Source organism: Balaenoptera physalus (assembly GCF_965194825.1).
Source record: "Balaenoptera physalus genome assembly, chromosome: 1".
NCBI classification, from domain to species: Eukaryota; Metazoa; Chordata; class Mammalia; order Artiodactyla; family Balaenopteridae; genus Balaenoptera; species Balaenoptera physalus.
This window is the reverse complement of record NC_138882.1, coordinates 179,264,965-179,287,255: the sequence shown is the minus strand read 5'-3', so window position 1 is coordinate 179,287,255 and position 22,291 is coordinate 179,264,965. Positions and strand designations below refer to the sequence as shown.

General features: G+C 37.3%; 1 protein-coding gene across 3 annotated transcripts in view; it reads left to right on the top strand.

Moving 5' to 3' along the window:
- Positions 1-21,040, top strand: part of CDC42 (cell division cycle 42) — a 45,570-nt gene extending 24,530 nt beyond the window's left edge. For 2 of the 3 annotated variants that reach the window (XM_082449663.1, XM_082449664.1), the window contains exons 2-6: positions 1,228-1,382; positions 3,836-3,908; positions 14,456-14,565; positions 14,685-14,882; positions 19,521-21,040. In XM_082449663.1, coding sequence (XP_082305789.1) covers positions 1,278-1,382; positions 3,836-3,908; positions 14,456-14,565; positions 14,685-14,882; positions 19,521-19,610 — 576 coding nt within the window. In that variant the 5' untranslated portion in view covers positions 1,228-1,277 and the 3' untranslated portion in view covers positions 19,611-21,040. Of the gene's footprint in view, positions 1-1,227; positions 1,383-3,835; positions 3,909-14,455; positions 14,566-14,684; positions 14,883-18,034; positions 18,220-19,520 lie in introns of those variants that run through there. The other variant, XM_082449665.1, reaches the window with a different exon arrangement.
- The last annotated feature ends 1,251 nt before the right edge of the window (positions 21,041-22,291 follow it).

Here is a 22,291-nt window from a genome sequence, read left to right as displayed (position 1 = left end):
CTCGAACCCGTGTCCCCTGCATTGGCAGGCGGATTCTTAACCACTGTTCCACCAGGGAAGCCCCAATACAGAGATGTTAACAGACTTTTATAAGTCATGATTAAGAGTTGTGAAGGTTACTGTACGAGCATATAGACCTGGCATCCAATCCACAGTTAGATGGTTCTGTGACATTTTTATGTTTAATAAGGTGGCAGCTTTAGCTAACAAGAAATTGTAATCCCTTCAGAATTATAATTGAAAAAAGGATTTTATCTTAAAATATAGGTATAGAGGGTGTGGTGTTTCTTCTTTATTCTTCCAGAAAAACTGTTATAATTTTTCATTGACTCTGAGATGTCATATATCCCACTTTCGTAGATGTCAAAATGTGGGGGGAAAATGGCTGGTAACAAGGGTAAGGAACCTTCGGTAAAGATATGTTCTGATTTTAGAAATGTTTAAGTGTAAAAACAAGCATACAGAATGGATGAAATGTAATAAATCCTTGGTGCATTTGTAATCAATAGCTTCTTAGAATGGAGGACTACAGTAAGAGAAGCTAAAGTAATTATATCTGTTTGTAAGTTAGGATGCTTTAGAGCGATCTGACTTTTTCATTATAAAAATCTAGGTTTTGACCTCTTCATGCCATGAATATTGAATTAGTAACTAGGCAGCTTGGTGCTGAAAGAGCTGCTGAGACCAGGGATCACCCTGATCTCCGTCCAGTCCCTCATGTTGCTCACCTATTACAGACGGGAGGTGGTGGTGCTCTGCTGCTTACTGGTTATAGCCCGAGTAACTGTAGCTCTAAGGTTGGGTAAATGGACCATTCTTTGAAGCAGTGGTCTTTGTATTGCAGTCTAGTACACATATACCTGTACACACACATGTGTGGGCACGTACAACTGAAGGAAATGTTGCACAAAGTAACACTTGACACACTATGTGGGATTCATTTTGAAATAGCCTCTTCTCTTTCATTATAAAAAGAAACGTGCTGCTCTTTATGCTACTTTTGATTTTTTAAAAAATACTTAAGTCGAAAACAACTAAGGATCAGAAACTTAGAAAATTGACTCTTATTTGCAAGTCACTATTTCTCTTTTTAGGTTCTTTTAGCCCTAGTAGTTGGGTTGCTGGTTCTGTAATTGCTCTGAATGAGAGAGCCTGTTGCTAATTGAAGGAAAAAAACACATGTATAAGTACAAATAATTAACAGAAATATCTTTAATCCTTTTGTAGGTCATCATCAAATTTGAAATATTTAAAGTGGATACAAAACTGTTTCAGCAATGCAGACAATTAAGTGCGTTGTTGTGGGCGATGGTGCCGTTGGTAAAACATGTCTCCTGATATCCTACACAACAAACAAATTTCCATCTGAGTATGTACCGACTGTAAGTACAAAGCTTCCATCTATTAGTGAAATATATTATAATTTGATATCCTTTTGAAAACTTTCTCTGTGTACTGAAATTTTTCTGTTGTCTGCCTTTGTTTCCTGTTTTTAAAGATCTTGACTTCTCATGGGTAAATTATATACACTTTAAAATTAAACAGCTGAAAAATCAGTGGAAAGTCAGAAGGGGTGATACAAGGGTTTGCAAGAAGTGCTGGGAGGCAAAACTCCAATAGACAAGATTCTAAAGAGTGGTGGTCTCAGTTTGGAGAAGTATGCCCTACATTTTGGAATGAGGTGATTTTTTTTGATATCTTGGCCAATGATTAATCAGTGCTTGGAGGTCTTCTGGGATGATTTTGGGGGTCTTGTAACTTCAGGGAAAGTAGTATGTGTCTCCAGTTATTCTCCTTAGGGAATAGAAGGAAAGCTTATGGAGCTGTTGTCCTAGCAGTAATGGAGCTCCAGACTGGTTTTTAGAGGCGCAGAAGACCTGTTTTTCTTATGAGAACATCAACAGAAGAAGCCTTTGGGGATTCTCTCCCACAAATGCTTTTTATCAGCTCCTTGGAAGAGTAGAGGGAAAATGGGAATAACAAAGATACTGAAGTGAGAGAGAGAGAGAGAGAGAGAGAGAGAGAGAGAGACAGTTATTTAGAGTAACACTCATTGTGAATGTGTTTGGGGATCCAGTGTTTGTCCCAGGTTGGTTGACCAATCCAGTGGTGTAATTATATTAGACATAGTTGTCTATTCTGTGGTGAGAGAGGAGCTAGGGTTGGCCTGGCCTGGCAATAACCACCTCTGTGAAGTGAGCTCTTTTAGGGGTGGGTTATGAAGTACCTATGTATGATTAATATGGGACTAGTATTGTTTGGAAGTAAAAAGGAAGAAAATGTATTATTACTTTAGGTTAGTCTTCAGAGATGAGAGCATTTTTAAGAGGGTGACAGGTTAAAGGCTTGGTAATTATGTTTAATTGTAATTGAAAGTCTATAATGTCCCAGGGCAGATAAAGTGATTGAGGTAGGCCCAGGCTATTGGAAGAAAAATTAGGTTTCTTTGAGGGGGAGAAATCATATTTTTAAATACGAAATCGTATTTTCGAGTTGGCCCATTTGGGGACACTCTTAAGTGAAAGAAGTTCTGAGGTTGAAAGGGACTTTTAGGGGACTTTCAGAGATACATCGATTTTGTGGATCTTGAGTGAGGGCAACTGTCAGATTGTTTGTGTTTCAGTCTCCATTTAAAGTTGTTCTCTTGTAAACATGGTTTCTGAGTCTAGGCGTTCTATTTAAGGAGGGCTTATGGGTGTTTTATGTATGTGTTTGTATGTGGATCTCTGGAAAAGGGTTAGGTATGACTTAAGAAAATAACCTGAATGGTTTGAGAGCTTAACCACATTCTTTACACTTCCTTGTTCTTGTTATCGAGAACTGACTTTCCTTGAACTGCAACCTCCTCCAAAGCCCTTGCTTCCAGTCCACTCTTGCTTACGTTTAAACAAGCTCCCAACAACCCACTAAAACATGAACCAGAAAATCAGTGTTAAACAGAGCTGATCTTAAAATCTAACATCCTTCTCCTGGTTGCAAAGCCTTGCTTTTCAATTGTAAATGAATTCAGAGGAGTCCATGAATTAGTGTTGGGTCTTTTTTCATTTAGCACTGTTAGCTCCCATTTTCACAAATAACTTAGTACAACCAATATTAGTATATACCGAGTTTGTTAATGGGTTTTACAGTCTATTTACAAATAGTATACCCTTTTCACTATCCTTAAGTGTACATAAACACACACACACCCCTACCTATATACTATCCTTAAGTATACCCAATTCAAAGAAGATATCTTAGGTCATGTGGTTTGTACCCAATAACATGAGTTTTATTCATGAAGTCCCAACAAATGATCTGCCAGCTGTTTCTTAGACAGTTTCCTTGAGTACCTTGAGGGAACCTACATTTCTCTCTAATGGGAATGTTTGCAACAAGGCTGCTCCTGTCTTCAACCCTGAAAGGAAAAAGATTATCATGGATCTAGGAGATTTTAATACTAGATTAAAAGGAAATGGTGTATGAAGAAATAATTTCTTAGAAATCAGGTTGAAAATTGAGGTGAACTTTAAACTACTGTCTCAAAAGTTTCAAACTTGAATAGGATCATTTTGTATAGCCAGGGGACTCTGCTCCTGTGACACCTCTGAGCCTTCTGTGGGTTTTTATCCAAGCTGCTGGGGTAGAGCAGACATCCCAGAATACATCTCCTGCCACTTTTTCCAAGAACTATTAGGTCATGCAAGGGCTTAGTTGGCAAGGTTGGTCATATAAGAAAGATGGACTAAGAGATGGTTGAGTCTTGGGAAGGAAACATTGTCTTAGCTTAAGAGTTGTCCTGTCCTGTTTTGACCATCCCCTTGCACACTAACAATGTCATATTTTTATGTTTTAGGTTTTTGACAACTATGCAGTCACAGTTATGATTGGTGGAGAGCCTTATACTCTTGGACTTTTTGATACTGCAGGTGAAAACTTGATGTCTTTTATAATGTTTTGGTCTGTAACTGTAACACTTGGTGGTTGTATTTTTTTGGACATTTGGGAAACTAGAAGATTAGCATACCATTTGCTTTTTGTTAATAGCAGGATTGAATATTATGATGGTCGATGCTTGACCGAGAAGCAATCCCAGACCTGGAATAGCAAATAGGCATTTGGGGTACCCTGGATGGATGGTGTGGAAGGAGATAAAATAGGATGAGAGCAGAGTACCTTAGACAGGCTGTACTATCACTCTGATATTTGAAGACTTATTTAATATGTGTGTCTGCATATTATATATACAGATAGCTTCTTACATTATCATACTATAGCTTTTTATTTTATACTACATTTGAAAATATTTTGAGGGCAAACCAATATCTAGCTCACAGTATTGACATTTGTGGTCAACTTTTCAGATTTAAGGAACAGATTTCTTTCTTCCTTAAGTATTCCCAATTTCTCAGTGTTTTTTCCTTGTTTTAACAGTAGCTGCACATCTTCATTTCTGACTTTTCTCTGTTGTTTCTGTTGTCATCAGATCAGTTAGGCAAAGGAAAAATTCAGAAAGGTATCCTTTTGGTATGTAGGAATCCTAACTTTTTCGCTTTTTATGAGTTACCCTCTCGCTGTCTGCCAGCTGACATACTGCTCTTATGGAGTGTATCATACTGCCCACTTTAAGGAACTGTCTAGATTCAATTGGGAAGGTGAAATGGAGAGACAATAGTAAACAGTTAAGTTTAGAGACCAGTGGCTTTCTTTTTTTTTAATAAAGTTATTTATTTTTTATTTATTTTTATTTTGGGCTGCGTTGGATCTTCATTGCTGCGCGTGGGCTTTCTCTAGTTGCAGCGAGCGAAGGCTACTCTTCGTTGTAGTGCACAGGCTTCTCATTGCGGTGGCTTCTCTTGTTGCGGAGCATGGGATCTAGGCATGCGGGCTCAGTAGTTGTGGCACACGGGCTTAGTTGCTCCGCGGCATGTGGGATCTTCCCGGACCAGGGCTCGAACCTGTGTCCCCTGCATTGGCAGGCGGATTCTTTTTTTTTTTTTAATTAATTATTTGTTTATTTTTGGCTGTGTAGGGTCTTTGTTTCTGTGCGAGGGCTTTTCTCTAGTTGCGGCAAGTGGGGGCCACTCTTCATCGCGGTGCGCGGGCCCCTCACTATTGCGGCCTCTTTTGTTGCGGAGCACAGGCTCCAGACGCGCAGGCTCAGTAGTTGTGGCTCACGGGCCTAGTTGCTCCGCGGCATGTGGGACCTTCCCAGACCAGGGCTGTAACCCGTGTCCCCTGCATTAGCAGGCAGATTCTCAACCGCTGCGCCACCAAGGAAGCCCCGGCAGGCGGATTCTTAACCACTACGCCACCAGGGAAGCCCCAGAGATCAGTGGCTTTCTAATGGTGTTTTAGGCGTTTAAAGTTTTTATGAATTAAAAATTATGAGTGGGGCTTCCCTGGTGGCGCAGTGGTTGAGAATCTGCCTGCCAGTGCAGGGGACACGGGTTCGAGCCCTGGTCTGGGAAGATCCCACATGCCGCGGAGCAACTGGGCCCGTAAGCCACAATTACTGAGCCTGCGTGTCTGGAGCCTGTGCTCCGCAACAAGAGAGGCCGCAACAGTGAGAGGCCCGCGCACCACAATGAAGAGTGGCCCCCACTTGCCACAACTAGAGAAAGCCCTCGCACAGAAACGAAGACCCAACACAGCCATAAATTAAAAAAAAAAAAAAAAATTATGAGTCATGGTATATTAGAGGAAACTTGGAAGATAGACAAAATGAGATAATGACTTACATTTCATGGTAGGTGAGGGATTTTTTTGTGTTTCTGTGTGCCCTTGGAGGCAATCTGTCTACAGAGAGAAGACAATTTATGGCTACTTGGGGTTGAAAATTAATTTTAAATTTTATTTTCAAATTTCAAAGCTTATTTTTATAAACCTTTACGTTTTAATCAGTGTTTAATTTTTTAGCTTTATTGAAGTATAATACAATAGAATTCACTCATTTTAAGTGTTCAGTTTGATTATTTTTGCTGACCGTATAGTTGTGTAACTTCCACCATAATCAAGATACATCATCCTAAAGAGTTTCCTTTTGCCCTTTATAGTCAGTCCCTTCCCTTGACCTGGCCCTAGGCAACCACAGATCTGCTTTCTGTCACTATGGTTTTGCTTTTCTAGAATTTCATATCAGTGGAACCATACAGTCTGTAACCTTTTGTGTTTTACTTCTTTCACTTAGCATATTGTTTGAGATTCATCTATGCTATGTGTATCAGTAGTTTGTTTCTTTTTATTGTTGAGTAGTATTCCAGTCTATGAATATAGCACAGTTTGTTTTATCCATTTACGAGTTGCTGGTTGTTTGGGTTCTAATTTTAAGCTATCATGGATAATGGTGCTATGAACATTTGTATACAGGTCTTTGTATAGTCTTAGTTTGGGAGTGGGTAAGCCTTTAAATTTAGTTGCACACTTATTAAATCTTTTATTAAAGCAGTCAGTTTTGACAGATTGTTCTCAAGGTGGCCTATGGTCCTTTGATTACTATTGGTTTATTTAACTTGGATTGGTCAGACTTTAATCCCAGTCAGCCTCATTTACAACTGTTAAATTTCTTCTAGCACTTTAGATTGCATTTATAAACTTAATGTATTTACTTTTCTGTTTTAAGCAATTCAGTTTGCTTGACCTGACAAGTGAAACATTTCCAAGTTTTTACATATGTAACTTTAATAAACCTGATAATTCACGATTTTCTGTATTTGTTTTAATTTATCTTAAACAGTATTATTTACAACTTTCATAAAATTCTTAACATTTTCAACAAAAAACCTCAAGATCAGTTACTCAATTACACAGTTTAAATTGGAATCAGAAAACTAATCTATCATGTTCTCTAACATGGTGATAGTTTTTTAAAAAATATATTTATTTATTTATTTTTGGCTTCGTTGGGTCTTCGTTGCTGCATGCAGGCTCTCTCTAGTTGGTGGCGAGTGGCGGCTCCTCTTCGTTGTGGTGCGCGGGCTTCTCATTGCAGTGGCTTCTCTTATTGCGGAGCATGGGCTCTAGGCACGCAGGCTTCAGTAGTTGTGGCACGCGGGCTTAGTAGTTGTGGCTCATGGGCTCTAGAGCGCAGGCTCAGTAGTTGTGGCGCATGGCCTTAGTTGCTCCGCAACATGTGGAATCTTCCTGGACCAGGGCTCAGACCCATGTCCCTTGCATTGGCAGGCGGATTCTTAACCATTGTGCCACCAGCAAACTCCCATGGTAATTGTTTTAAATATTATAGACACTGAGTATTAAATAAGAATAGGTTATTCCTAAATGTAACTGAAAATTAACAATAATAATGTTGATTTATTTCATCTCTATATTAGATTCTGAATCTTTCTAGGGGTTAAAGGACATTCACTAAGGAAATTATTTTACTATACCAGGCAAATTGGGGAGTTTTCACCTCAACTGGTTAAGGTCGCTATGAGCCAGAGATCTTTTTTGACAGGCACTGGAGACCTGGGACTGTAGGCATCCAGATTGAGTCTCCTATCTTTGATGTACCTACAAGGAGACTCTGTGTCCTTCTCCAAAGGCCTTAATCTCAGAGTCCTGGTTCAAGTCATGCCATTAACTCAGTTTTCTTTCTGCTAAAGCTTTCATCCCCACTGAGATAGCCTCTGACTTCCTTTAACTGTTTGGTTACTTTTAACCTGTTGATTGTGTTATTTTATTTTGAATTCTTCAATTTATTTATTCTTTTTAAAAACCTTTTTAAAATTGAAGTATAATTAATTTACAATGTTGTGTTAATATCAGGTGTACTGCAAAGTGATTCAGTTTTTTATATATATATGTATTTTTTTCTTTTTCAGATTCTTTTCCATTATAGGTTATTACAAGATATTGAATATAGTCGTTTTGAATTCTTTTTATACTATTCCTGTCTTTGGCTGAAACTCATAGATATACTAAAATAATATTGTTTAAGACCAGAGATAGGACTCTCCCTCTGTTTCATAGCTTTATTTCTGCCCCTGTGGTCACAACACCAAATTCTTTTTTTTTTTTTTTTTTTTTAATATTTTTTAATTTATTTGGCTGCGCTGGGTCTTAGTTGTGACTCGCGGGATCTTTTTAGTTGAGGCATGCGAACTCTTAGTTGCAGCACGTGGGATCTAGTTCCCTGACCAGGGATCAAACCCGGGCCCCCTGCATTGGGAGCGCAGAGTCTTAGCCTCTGGACCACCAGGGAAGTCCCCCAAATTCTTGTTTAATGAGTTTCCACAGTTATTTATTTATTTTTTTGCACATGTTTTACTATTGTGTATATAGTTCTATACTTAGCTTTTTTCACAATATGTTTATCATAAGCTCTTTTTCATATTGAATAATTCCAATTCCACCAGCAATTCCTTTCTATGTCAAAATTTAAAATGTTATTCTTTATTATAGAGATACCGGTTTTGCTTATTACAGGAAAATCAAAATATAGATAAGCAAAAGGAGAAAATGAAAAAGCATCTATATCCAGAGACAATCACATCTTAGTGTATGTCCTAAACAGAGCTCTTCCTATACATTCATTGTATTTATACATAGGAAAAAAAAGGATATTCTTCTCTCTGTACCTGACTTTATCTCTTAAAAGAAAAGCATGGTGATACCTCTCAGTGTTGTACTTGTGTGTCATAGTCTTCATGGTTACACAGTAGTCTGTTGTGTGGCAGTTCACACCACAATTTGTTTAACTTCTTTTGTTAATTTAGGGGTCTGTTTGCAGTTTTCTTTCATATTATGATCTTTACTACAGAAACATTTTAGTATTTGGACACACATTCTTTTTTGTCACTTTTTGTCTTGATTTAACTTCAGGCTTACAGAAAAGTTGCTAATACAAAGAACTCCTTACCAGGTTCACCAGTTCTTAACCTTGTGTGACATTCTCCAGCTCTATATGCATATTGCTTTTATTTCTACGCCATTTGAGAGTAGGTTGCATACATCATGCCCTTTTGTTTCTTAATGCTTCACTGTATATTTCTTAAGAGCAAGGATATTCTCTTACAGTGCACTTATCAAATTTAGGAAATTTGACATTATATATAACATTTTAAACTTTAACCTGTAGTCAACTCTCTAATTTTGTCAGTTGTCCTAATATTGTCCCTTAGAGCAATTTTTCTTGTATAGGTTCTGACCTAGGATCACACATTGCATGTAGTTGTCACTCTCTTTGGTTAGTATCCTTTAGTATGGAACCTCAGCCTTTTATGGTATTGGCATTTTTTTAAGGAAACAGGCCACTTATTTTACAGAATGTTTCTCAGTTTGAGGTTGTCCATTTCCTCATGAGTAGATTCAGGATATTACATATTTGGTTAGAATACCAGATCAGTAATGTTACGTCCATCTCAGGGTATCACCTTTTGGTAAAAGTAATTTTGATCACTTGATTAAGGTGTTGTCCAGTTTTCCTACTATATGTTTAGAATTTTTCCTTTTATAATTAATAATTAATTTGTGAGGAGATACATTAAAATGGTATAAATATTCTTTACACCATTGTCATTAAGTAGTACCCCCTCTAGATTTAATAACCATTGACAATTCTTGCCTGAATTAATTTTTCCTACAGTTGTTGCAAAATGGGAATCTAGGTGCTAGATATGCTCATTGCTACAGAGGTCTGGACAGAGATAAGACAGCAAAACAGCTATAGCATGCTAGTGACTTGTTCTGCACCACAGTGACTTGTCCTGAATATCATTCATTCAACTAGGGAAGAAAATATTAACATGTTTATTCTGGATAATGAGTTTTTGTTGATACCTCCAATTTAGTCCAACTCAGGCAGTCTACTTTGCCTTCACCAATTCCATATTTTCATCTCCATTTCTTCTATAGTTAGAAGCTAGGTTCCCCAGAAGATGTACCCGTTTTCAGTCCTGCAAGACACACAAAACAGTTTCAGAATTGCTATACTATACCACTGTGAAAAACAAATATGTAAGAAGAGTTCAAGATTTGTTTGCAGTAATTTTTTTCTTTGGTCTAATAGCATACAAAGTTCCTTGTTCAAAAGTTACTTGGATTTGTTATCCCCCCCGCACCACCCCCAAAGTGTGGCTATGTTATTTGGAATACAGTTGGGTTCATTTATGTTTACATTAAAATTGTTTTTCCCCATTCTCATTTATTTTATTTATATATAGTCTTAATTGTTTTCTTAGGTTCAATTTTCAAAAGATAGCTTCATTTTAAAATTTTAATCATTGTAATCACAGTCAATCATTCCGGGCATTACCATGGTAATAAACAAGAGAAAGGTTGGACTTTGATGCTAGATAGAGCAGTTAGCTAGATAGTTGACAAGTTGCTTAACTGTGTGGGGCTTAATTACCTCGATATGTAAAATGTTTAAAATATTTTCCTTTTAGAGGTGTTGCGAAGATTCAGTGATAGTTTAATAAAGTGTATACGTATGTAAAAACTCAGGAGCTGTGTATTTATGATTCACACACTTTACTATTAAAAAAAACCCAGCACAGGGACTGGAATGTGTTTGGTGTACAGCTAATATTATTCTCTTCCTTAGCAGAAGAATAATATTCAGAACAAGTCGTAGTGGTGTACTTTGACCTGGTTTAGCTGATTTTGTTTTTTGTTTGTTTTGTTTTTTAAAAATAACTCCTTTCATTGAGGTGTTTTCTAGTATCTGGCAACCTTCTGCAGTTACTGATCAATTACATTATCAGGAATGACAACGCTCTCCATAGAGATATTTATAGCTGCTTTGGTCTGTAGTTTAGTGCTACTGTGGAACCTTCCAAAGGCGTTACGACTAAGATTTGAATCTTCAGTAAATTCTGCATTAACATGCAATAGTATAGAGTTTTACAGATGTTATACATAAAATAGTAGGAATCTCAGGTTCCAGAGTGTCCCCATTTATTTTTGGATTTTTTTTCTTTTTCTTTTTCTTTTATAATATAAAAGGTATGGAATTATTTAGGAGTAAGCTCCATAGTACAGAGGAAGCAGGGATCACTAAGTGCCATTAAATTTTGAGTACTTGGTTGTAGAAAAAATGTTTAGGTTTTAATTTGTGGTGGTAAATTCTGTGAAATGTTTAATTTGTCTTCTTGGGTTTATAATGTCCTACTGGAATTCTCTGAAAGTGTTGTTTTTTAGCAGTATTTATCTTATTTAAATACAGTATCTTATTTTTCTTATCATGAGATCATTTCAGATTTTTCATATGGACCAGAGTCCTCAGTTTAAACTGACTTAGTTCCTCTTGAATTCAAATTCTGAATATGAGATTGTGAGGAAGGAAAAAAACCAGCAACTCATGAGATGTATCCGTGCTTTTTGTCAAGTATTAGAAATTAAGTGATGAGCTGGTGTACTGTTAGAGTAGATATAGTTTAGGACTTGTAGTCAAAACCTGTCTCACAGTAGAGTGAAATTTTCTTGATCATGTTGTGTACCTTAAAGGATGTTAAATGATAGTGCTGCCTCACACTTAGAGGATAGATTTTAGCTGGATAAATTATGCTTGGATATTGAAGAATCTTGCTCATCTAAGGGATCGTACTCATTGTTTCCTTAAATGTAGCACTTGTAGCAAATGTAGATGTAAGGTAGCCTACTTTTTGTTTATCGAACAATTTTAATTTTTTTCTCCTTGGGAAAGGAAAAGATTTATAGCTTTGAGGGCTTGTTCATTGCAAGTAAATGGACAGACCAGTACTGCTTTGGATCTAGTGGTAAAAAAGAATGGCTGTATTTGTTTTCTGTCACCAGTCCATCTGAATAGAAGGTTGGTTGCATGTAAAACATTGGGCATTTATTTAGATGCCCTTAGTGGTGCTCAGGAATACAGACTTGGATCTGTTTTTGATGCAGGGGCTGAATGACTAAAAATGGAGCCTTCTCTAGTATGCCAGACTTAATTTTTGTGAAATATATTCCATTTGAATAAGGTCTAGGGCTAAGAAAAGGTGTGTGAACGTCTGTACTTTTTACACAGCTTGGTTAACTGTTTTGTTGTCTTATTTTCTACATTTATTTTTTGTTTTGTTGTTTTATTGGAGCTTTGGTTGTGATGCCTCAAAGCTCCAGCTAGTGTTAGAGCTCAGGCAGTTTGAGAGAATTGTTAAAGAGTTTGGCTGATTTTGTTTTCCCCTTTCTTTCCTTTCCAAATCCCTTCTATGTCTACAGTTGTACATTATATTAATAATTTAAGAAGTGAGAGTTACACATCTTAGTTGCATACCTTTGAATTCCTTTGATTCTAACCTTAGCATATTGCTATAGTAAGTATTCAATAAATGCTTAGAGGTACTGATGGTGGTTTTATTGTTTTGTAATATCTGCTATTTTGACTTCTCCTTCAACCTTTATTCACTTTCCATAGAGTATTATCCTGACAATACCTTTATTGTCTACTATGATGTATTATTTAAGTGGCAATAAGAATGACATCTTTAATTATCATGTTTTGATAGCTACCCTAAATTCTTGTATTCTCAATGCTGGCAAAAACAAAACAAAACAAAAAATCACTGGCATACAAAATATTTAACTTTCCTTTTTTCCCCTTAAAGTTTTTTTTTTTGTGGTAAAATAATATAACATAAAATTTACCATTTTAACCATTTTTAGCATACGGTTCAGTGTCATTAAGTACTTACCTATTCTTTTATTTGTTTGTTTTTTGGTTTGTTTTTGGCTGCGCGGCATGCGGGATCCTAGTTTCCTTACCAGGGATTGAACCTGTGCCCTCTGCAGTGAAAGCGCAGAGTCCCAACCACTGGACCGCCAGGGAATTCCCTTTTTGTTTTTTTCTGTTTGTTTGTTTGTTTTTTAGGGCTATTCTTTTAATACATAGGATTGTTGTAGCTCAGTTTTGAAATTGGACTGTTAAATCCTTCCTCTGTGACTCTTCCCTTCCCTTCACAGTTTTGGAAATGTGTATGGATATTTTAAAACACTTTTTATCTGGAAATAATTTCAAACCTATAGAACGGTTGCAAAAATAGTATCAGGAGCCCACATACATCCTTTAACCAAATTTACCAGTTGTTAATGTTTTACCCTATTTGCTGCATTTTTCTCTTTCAACATATTTATACATAATTTTTTCCCCCTGAACTATTTGAGAGTAAGTTGACATTTAGCCTTGAATAGGTATGTATTTCCTAAGAACAGAGACATTTTTGTATAATGGTAATCAACTTAAGGTAATTTAGCATTGATACCATACTCTGATCTAACATCTATATTCCAGTTTTGTCAGTTGATCCAAGTCCAGTTTTTTCTGCTTTTAGTATAGGACCATGTATTGCATTTAATTGTCATGTCTCTTTAGTTTCTTGTAATTTGGATCAGTTCTTCAGCCCTCCTGCCCCCCCCCCCTTTTTTTTGATCTTTCGTGATGTTTTTATTGAATACAGGCCCAGGAAATCCTCTCTCCCTCCTCCCCTTATAAAAATGTTCTTCATTTTGGGTTTGGTCTGTTTCCTCATGATTAGATACAAGTTATGCTATTTTGGTTGGAATACTACCTTAGTGATGTCTTTCTCAGGATATAAATGTAGAGGCATATGATACTCATCTGCCACTCATTGGTGATGGCAATCTTGATCACTCAGTCAAGGTGATGTTGTTTCTTCACAAGGTAGTTATGTTCTTCCCCTTGTGGTTTATTAATAATCTTTAAGACCATACAGATATTCTCCTTTTCACCAGAGTTTCCTCCATATTGATTTAGTATCCATTGATTCTTGTTGAATTTTTTTCTATGTGTTTTCAGTTTCAGGTACTGATCTTACATGTACACATTAACTAAACATGTGAACCTGCTTTGGTAGTCATGGGCAGTGGATTTTGTCAGCTGGGTTTCATTGAGATTTTTCTTCCCTTAGATAGTTTCACTGTGATTGTTTCTTAATCAGATCTGAGTAGATTTGATTTTTAATTATTTCTGTAGCAACAGTTTATTTTTGTTACATTATTGTTTGGTTGCTAGTAGACACAAAGATTGAAAACTACAAATCAGTAACAAAGCAAATAATTAATACATAACAAATTCATTGCTGTTCTAAGGACGTGAAATTTTTTTTTGGTTTCTGGTTTTGTTTTTCTTTATTGATGTGTAGTTGACTTACAATATTATATTAGTTCCAGGTGTATAACATAGTTATTTGATATTTTTATATATTACACATCATACAAAGTTATTATAATATTATTGACTGTATTCCCTGTGCTGTACATTACATCCCTGTGACTTATTTATTTTATAACCGATAGTTTGTACCTCTTAACTAGAATTAGCTGAGTGAGAATATTGCTCAGATATTCTATTACAAAGCCATATATTTTGTTAAATAAGTTGCCTTCTTATTAATGATAAGTGTGCTGTTAGCTGCATGCTTAATCTGTTGACTGATTTGTGATTTTAATACTGTGAGGGCACCAAGATTCAGTTGCTGATTTCTCCAGTTTTTTTCCCCCTTAGGGCAAGAGGATTATGACAGATTACGACCGCTGAGTTATCCACAAACAGATGTATTTCTAGTCTGTTTTTCAGTGGTCTCTCCATCCTCATTCGAAAATGTGAAAGAAAAGGTGAGTTAGTCAGATATTCTTGCCCTGAAAAAAAGGTTGTCATAGAACTGTTGATTGTAAATAGCTTTGGAGGCTTGTGGATTAATGCAGGTGTATTTTTTAAAATATCTTTTCTCTAGTGGGTGCCTGAGATAACTCACCACTGTCCAAAGACTCCTTTCTTGCTTGTTGGGACCCAGATTGATCTCAGAGATGACCCCTCTACTATTGAGAAGCTTGCCAAGAATAAACAGAAGCCGATCACCCCAGAGACTGCGGAAAAACTGGCCCGCGACCTGAAGGCTGTCAAGTACGTGGAGTGTTCTGCACTTACACAGGTGAGGACTGTGTGGAGCCCACGTTTATCTACAGTGGAGTGGTTTAGAGCAGCATTAGGATTCAGGGGTTATTTCCGACAGCGGTCTGCAGTGCTCAAGAAAGCTGCCCAGGAAGACTATGACCAGCTTCACAGTGTATGTTCTTTTGTTAGAGGTCTCTGTTTTTATGGAGAAAATTATTAGTCTCTAAATAAAGCTCTTGTGTTGGTGAGCTCCCACGTTTTACTGAATCATTTATAGTGGTCAGGGATTGTGTTAAAAACAAAAATTAACGGAAAGGTCCCGATTAGCACAAATTTACAAGAGTCTGTGAATGATTCCCCTCCCTCCCCCCCAACTTAAAATTTCATCTAAATAAATCTGATTTTTTATCAGTACTGGCAATTGATGCTATACTGTTTCTGGGGTAATTCAACTGGGATAGGGAATTGGTTGTAATCATTGAGACTTTCATGTCAGAGAAAGCTACCTAGGCCATTTCTCAAGCATGCCTTTATATAGTGTCTCCATTCTTATGTTTTTGGAGGCGTTCCTTCTTTATGCAGTCCTCTCTTCTTTCTGAACGATTTAATTGGAACTCTTCTCATAGTTTGATGGGAAACTTCAGATTCTGAGGACAGGGAGCAGTGTTAGGGTATTTAGAGTGAGAGTTATAACTGACCTGTGTGTTTCATTTTCTCTACCTTCACGGTATCACCAACCAGTTCTCTCCTCGGAGTACTGTTCTGGGGACCAAAGGAAAGAATTATGTAAATAATTAGCACAGAACTCTTTTATTCTACCTTGACATTTGAACAATGAGCAAACATGCCTACTTGAAATAAGGCAAGACTGAAGGGTGGAGATTTCTTATAATTACATGAAATTTACTTATATTTCTCATGCTACTTTTTCAGGTAATTTTTCTTTTTTATTAAGTTTAAAAAAAACACTTGGATTCTTGATGATATGTATACTAAGGTAAATAGCATATATAGTTACATATTATACATGTACTAGGTATTTAATATGTAGCGTGTAGACATAATTTAATAATCTCCAATTTAGCCCTGGGTTGGATGTGTAAAGATAAAATTTTTGTTCTTAGCTGGATATTTCACAGGATGACTTCAAGGCCTAATTTCTTCTCCCAAACCCAGTTTTCCTTGGCAGTTTAGTTCTGTTGTATTGCTATTGCAGATATTTAAAAGTTGAGAAGATTTTACATCTTCTCACATGTAGCACTGAGATTTTTTAAAATACCTGATGCTTCTGTGTTTTGATACCATCCCCAGAAAAGTGTGTGTGTGTGTGTGTGTGTTTGTGTGTGTATTGAAGAAGGATGTGTGTGGAACATTTGAGTCAGATAACTGTTGCATATCCCCATTCTCTAAATACGGGTTGCTTTTGGGGGAAATGGAGGCAAGTAGGCCATGTGGACCCAATTTTAGGTCACTAGTGAAGCTTATTTTAGAGAATTAGATGCTTCCATATAAAGTTTTTTACAGTATGAACAGGTTTATATACTAAGTCACTTTCCAGAGAACGGTCTTAGCAACTACATTTTTCTTACCAGATTTTGAAGTTTGGAGAAATCAAAAGAGAAGATAGAAAATGGGGTCCCTGGGTACTGTTTGGGAGCTAGAATTTTTTAGGATTCCAGATTCTGTTTGTTGGTTCCTTTAAAACTGAGCTCTTAATATAATCGGATAGTGTGATTAAAGCAGGGGTTAGTTTTGTCTTGTAGGGGATTAATTGATCTTTGTCAATAAGCAAGAAAGTATTTGCTTCTTATTAAGGGATGCCCTAGTTTCTGATTGTCGTCCTCCTCTTTTTTCCCTTATAAAATTTATTTCTCTTTCTATCTTCCCTCCTTCCTTTTATGTTTGACAACCAGAGTTTGCTCCTAGATGTGTAGAAAGAATTTCAGAGGAACTTTAACTTTCATCATTTCTACTTTGTAAAAGACACAGAAGGAAGGAAACTTTTTAACCTCTTTGTCTCTTTCCAAGTGCTTACTGTTATTTCTCATTTATTTTGTCCCTAGTGGAATGTGTGAGTGCCAGTTCTCGAGACTTCTGTGGTGGGGGGAGGGCAAGGTGGGGGCGGCTGGGGTAGTCTGGGCCTGGCGCTCGTTATTGGAGCCGTGCTCTGGGGCTTTGGGGGAAGGTTTTACTTGGGATCCAACTGACCTAAAGAACATGTGGAACTTCTTTGGGAGGTAAACCTGTGGCTTCAGATTTAGGTGAGTTTAGGTGAGTCTGTAGACCTGGTACCAGTACTACTGAGTCGCACTGTCACGCTGGAGTTCTGGCTGAGGTGTAAGTGTATTTCTGCATCTTAATCCCTGTAGATCTGAGAATATTCTTTGTTTTTCACTCCATGCTTTATGCTCTGATACCCATGCGGACATCTAAAAGCATTGGACTGCTTGCTAAAACTCATTCTAGGACCCCGTTCTTTGTTTTCCTATTGGGTGGTGGTTACTTGCTCTAATAACATTACTGAATAACTGAGGTGTATGCTGTTTCTAGAGTCTGTTGTTTAAACTTCTCCCAGTTGGTACTGCTGAACATTTAACACTTTTTCTAAGTGTCTGAACCTTTTGTTCTGGGAGACTGGTTTACTCTGAAATCCTGATTAATCCCATCCAGATATGTCATTGAATCTAGAAACATGTAGCATGCCTGTTAGCCTGCTATTTGTGTCCTTCAGTTATTCAGGGGATGAATTCACAGAAGCCTGAAATTGTAATAGGTGTGGTTCCAAAATGTGTGTGCCATTCTTATCATTAGAAGTACTAGGGAATTCTACAAGGCCTAATTATTCACTGCATGTATCTCATGCTTACATATCCATTCCTCTCCTCTGGCATTATTTTCATTAAAATGTTGTAATTTAGATTTCAAAGTGTGATTGTTATAGAAGTCAACATACGGCATTTTCACAAAAATTGCTTTCTTGCTCACTTAACCTTTTTTGAGGTAAGAAGTTTGTTCTCTTATTTACTGTCTTGATAATGGGCTTAAGATCTAGCTTTCTGGCAGTTATTTTTCTTAAGGCACATTGCTTCTGTGAATTCAGCCCGTTTAATCCAGACTGCTGTTGTATCTGCTGGTCTCTCTAATCCTCTAACCTGGCTGCTATTCTCTCTCCTCCCCTCTGTCTTGTAGAGAGGTCTGAAGAATGTGTTTGATGAGGCTATCCTAGCTGCCCTCGAGCCTCCGGAAACTCAACCCAAAAGGAAGTGCTGTATATTCTAAACTGTTTTCTCCTTCCCCTCTTTGCTGCTGCTTCCTGTCCCACTACTGTAGAAAGATCGTTTAAAAACAAAGGAATAAAACCATCCTGTTTGAAAGCCTCTGCGTCTTTTTACTCACCACCTTAGAGCAACCTCTGTATTAGTTTTTGATCAAGAATGCAATATCTTATAGAATATTTTTTGTGATCAGTAGTCAAGCTGGACTTGTTTAACTTTCTGCTGCTTGAGTTGCCTGATGCTCAGAGCTGTTTGGTTTGGATTACTATTGCAAAAGGGAACTTGGTCTGGCATTAAGAATGTCCTCTTGGAGAAAATAAGAAGAGTTTAACACTTCTAGATCTTAGTTCTAGATGGAGAAAATAACACAAACATCATTTTACTCTTACTATCAATTGTTAATTGTAATTGCATGACAACATTTATGGAAAAAGGGTGACCTGCTAGTACAGTGTAATGGGGAAGGGAGGATTCTTTTCTGGTTTTCCTTTGTGTAGTGAAACTTTGTGTTGCTATTGCTTTGGCTGTCTGTGCTGTAGTGGAGTATTTGTCAGTCTGGGTGGGAAAGATAATTGATGTACCTGCTACTGCTTTATGAGATCATTTGTTACATTATCTTTTAAGAGTAGCATCCATTTTAACAGTTGACTTAAGGTTTGTTAATGTTGAGATGTAAAGCTGCCATCTTTATATTTTCCTGCTTCTGATTTTATTGTTGTGAGGGAAACATACAATTGTGGTTACCTTCAAATTTTGAAATTAAAAATATACAATTGTTTGTATAAATGGCTGATGAAACTTTATTCCTGTTGCACTGACTGACTCTAGTTTTACCTATGTATCAGGTACCCACATTTTTGCTTCCTTGAATCCCCTTGGCTCTAATTGGTGGGATAAAGGGAGTTTAGAGGGACTATCTTTGATGCAGCTACTGTAATCGCTCTCTCCATCTTTGTCTGCGCCTTCCATATAAGGATGCCACTGCCTGGTGCCCAACCTCTCAGTCCTGTTCCGTATCCAGCTGTTTCATTTGAATGCAGAGTTGCTTACTTGTTTTTATGTAAAATGTTTCAGCAGCATATTACAAAACTCATATTGAATGAGCAAATGACATGTGCTTCTTTGCTTCTTGTGACATACATTGGTCTGCAAAAAGCTTTCTCAAAGGACCACTGTTTCACTCATGAATATCTGCTCCTCTTCTCCTGAATTGCTGGATCCTTCCAGTGCCCTGCCTGGACAAAACTTGGTGAAGTGAGATGATTGTGTTGAGATTCAGGGTTGTTTTTAATGTTTCGTTATTTGCCAACTCCTGGGGGTTTGAATGTTTTAAATTTGATCTTCAACTTTATTATACTGAATATCAGACTGCCCATTTTTTTCTTTCTACCCCTTTTCAGAAAGGCCTAAAGAATGTATTTGACGAAGCAATATTGGCTGCCCTGGAGCCTCCAGAACCGAAGAAGAGCCGCAGGTGTGTGCTGCTATGAACGTCTCTCCAGAGCCCTTTCTGCACAGCTGGTGTCGGCATCATACTAAAAGCAATGTTTAAATCAAACTAAAGATTAAAGATTAAAATTCGTTTTTGCAATAATGACAAATGCCCTGCACCTACCCACATGCACTCGTGTGAGACAAGGCCCATAGGTATGGCCCCCTTCCCCCTCTCAGTACTAGTTAATTTTGAGTAATTGTGTATTGTCAGAAAAGTGATCAGTACTAGTTTTTGTTTTGTCGTTTCAAAAAGTTATTATTATTTTTTTTTGTTTAAAAGCAAGGCATGCTTGTGATGACTCTGTAACAGACTAATTTGGTTGTTGAAGCTGTTTCCGGGTTCCACTCTGGCGAGTAATCTGGGATATCTAGTTTTTTTTTTTCTTTTCTTTTTTTTGGGGGGCGGGGGAGTGTGTGTGGGATTTGTTTTTATTTAGTCATGTTTTTTTAATTCATTAACCATTGGACAGCCCTTAAGGGGAGGAGGAGAGATTGATTCCACATTCCACTTCCTAGATCTAGTTTAGAAAACGTGTTCCCCACCTGGTGCTCTTAGGAAGGAGTATAGTAAACGCCTCATTTAATAATATACTCCTTTTTGAAAGTTGCCTTTTCTCTCCACCCTTGAGTAGGTCCAGCATTTGATGAAACTCATGAAAGTGGGTGGAACCTGTCTTGCCCCTCCTCTTTTCTAGGATGCACTATATATGTGACTGTGACTCTCAAGGAAATTTGTTTGCCATTTGCTGATTTTTTTTGAAGTTAATTTCTAACTACTTTCACTGATAAATGAAGAAAAGTATTGCACCTTTTGAAATACACCAAATGGATTGAGTACGTAATTAAAAAACAATTTTTTTTCCCTGTCAGTCATTGTCTTTATATGCTTAGCATAGATGTGCAGCTTAATAGTGTATGATACAGTGTTCCTAGAGCACAGCTGAAGACCTGGTATATAGAGGAAATCCGAGGGGTGGTGCTAGAAGACAGATGTCTATGGGATGATTCACATCCTCTTTCAAGTTATGAGGATGGAGACCTGCTTCATTAAGAAGCTGGGGGTGGGGTGGGGTAGGGTGGGGGTGGGGAGAACATTTAACAACATGGGGACCAGTCAGGGGAATCCCCTTATTTCTGTTTTGCATATGAGGAACCCTAGAGCAGCCAGGTGAGGCTCTCTAGTTTAATAAAAATCCTGGGGAGAGTCTTATGAAGACTCTTCATAAGTGTTAATAGGGATTTTATCAGCTTATTTTGGTTGCAGTTTCCAAGTCTTAAAAATGTTAGGTAATCTTCCCCACCTTCGCCAAATCCTACTTCTTGTAGATTTCATTAGTGTTGAACCAATGCTTTCTCATGTCTGAATTCTTTGTATATGCATTCTTTTCAGATGTATTAAACAAACAAAAAAAAAAACCCATTACAAGTCAGCCTGGGGGTTGTTATTTTCCCTCCGCCTCTTAATTTTTAGATATTTAGGAATGGGAACTTGACTCTTATTGACATCAATTTCTAACAGATTTCAAGATAAAGATTTAGGGCATAAAGATTTAATGTACTTTGTTTTGTGGAATTCAGTTTGAGATTTTTTTTTCCCCTCACATTCAGGTTTGTGCCTTCTCCCCTGAGTTTGGCAGGTAGCCTACATACTCCTTCTCTTTAATACCAAGTGGGTTCATAACAGTTCTTAGTGAAGAAATGTTCTGGAAGCTCACTGCTCATGTTTTTGGAAGGAAATGGCAGCATACTTCCAAATCCATCCATCAGATGGAAAGCAGCCATTTTTCTCCAAGTTTTCTTTATCAGTGGTTTTCAAACTTCGCTGCTTTAGTAGAGTGGAGCTTGAGCAGTGGGTTATTTAAAAGCTTTCCAGGTATTTACATTATGCAGCCAAGTTTGAGAACCACTGCTCCTAGGTTGTTAACCTCAAACTGCTTCTATAAGATTCCAGATTCTGTGCTTTGAATCTGAATATGGGACACATTTTCTGTAGGTGACAAGAATGATTCATTTCCCTTAAGGGCATTATACTGATCTGTATGAGAATCTTAGAAACTAAGGACTGTTAATTCAGTTAATAAGGTTGATACAGTGTATAGCCTCATTTTCATAGTTTTCTATATGTAGTCATATTTGACTTGATTCCATACTGTGCTAGAACTAAGCTGGGCTGGTTGGGAATGGGTTAGGAAGAGGCAAATCTAAGCTTTGCTGTTTTAACCAATGTATCTTATTCCTTGTTGACCATACCAGGGAGAGACACCTGGATCATGTTACGAGACTGTGGGGAGCAGAAACTGTGTATGTGTATCCCTAGTTCTTAGTACAGTGGCATATAGGTCCATCCTGATTATTGCTGTAGCCCTGGCCTAGAGCAGTGTTTGACACATAAGAAATGGCTCTAAAAATAGTCATTGGATGGGTACATGTTTTCAAGAATGAATAAATGAAATAAAGCAGGTTACATGGTTGTGTTGATGAATTATCCACATGTCAGAAGAACAACAGTGACAAGAGGACTGATTGAAGCTAACATTGTTTTCTAATTAAATATTTTCAATTTGACTTACACATATCAGATGAACATGGGTGGCAAATGGATGAAGCTAACATTGTTTTCTGTTTAAGTATTGTTTTCTATTTGACTTAACAAACTTGTCTGTTATCTTTGGCTTAG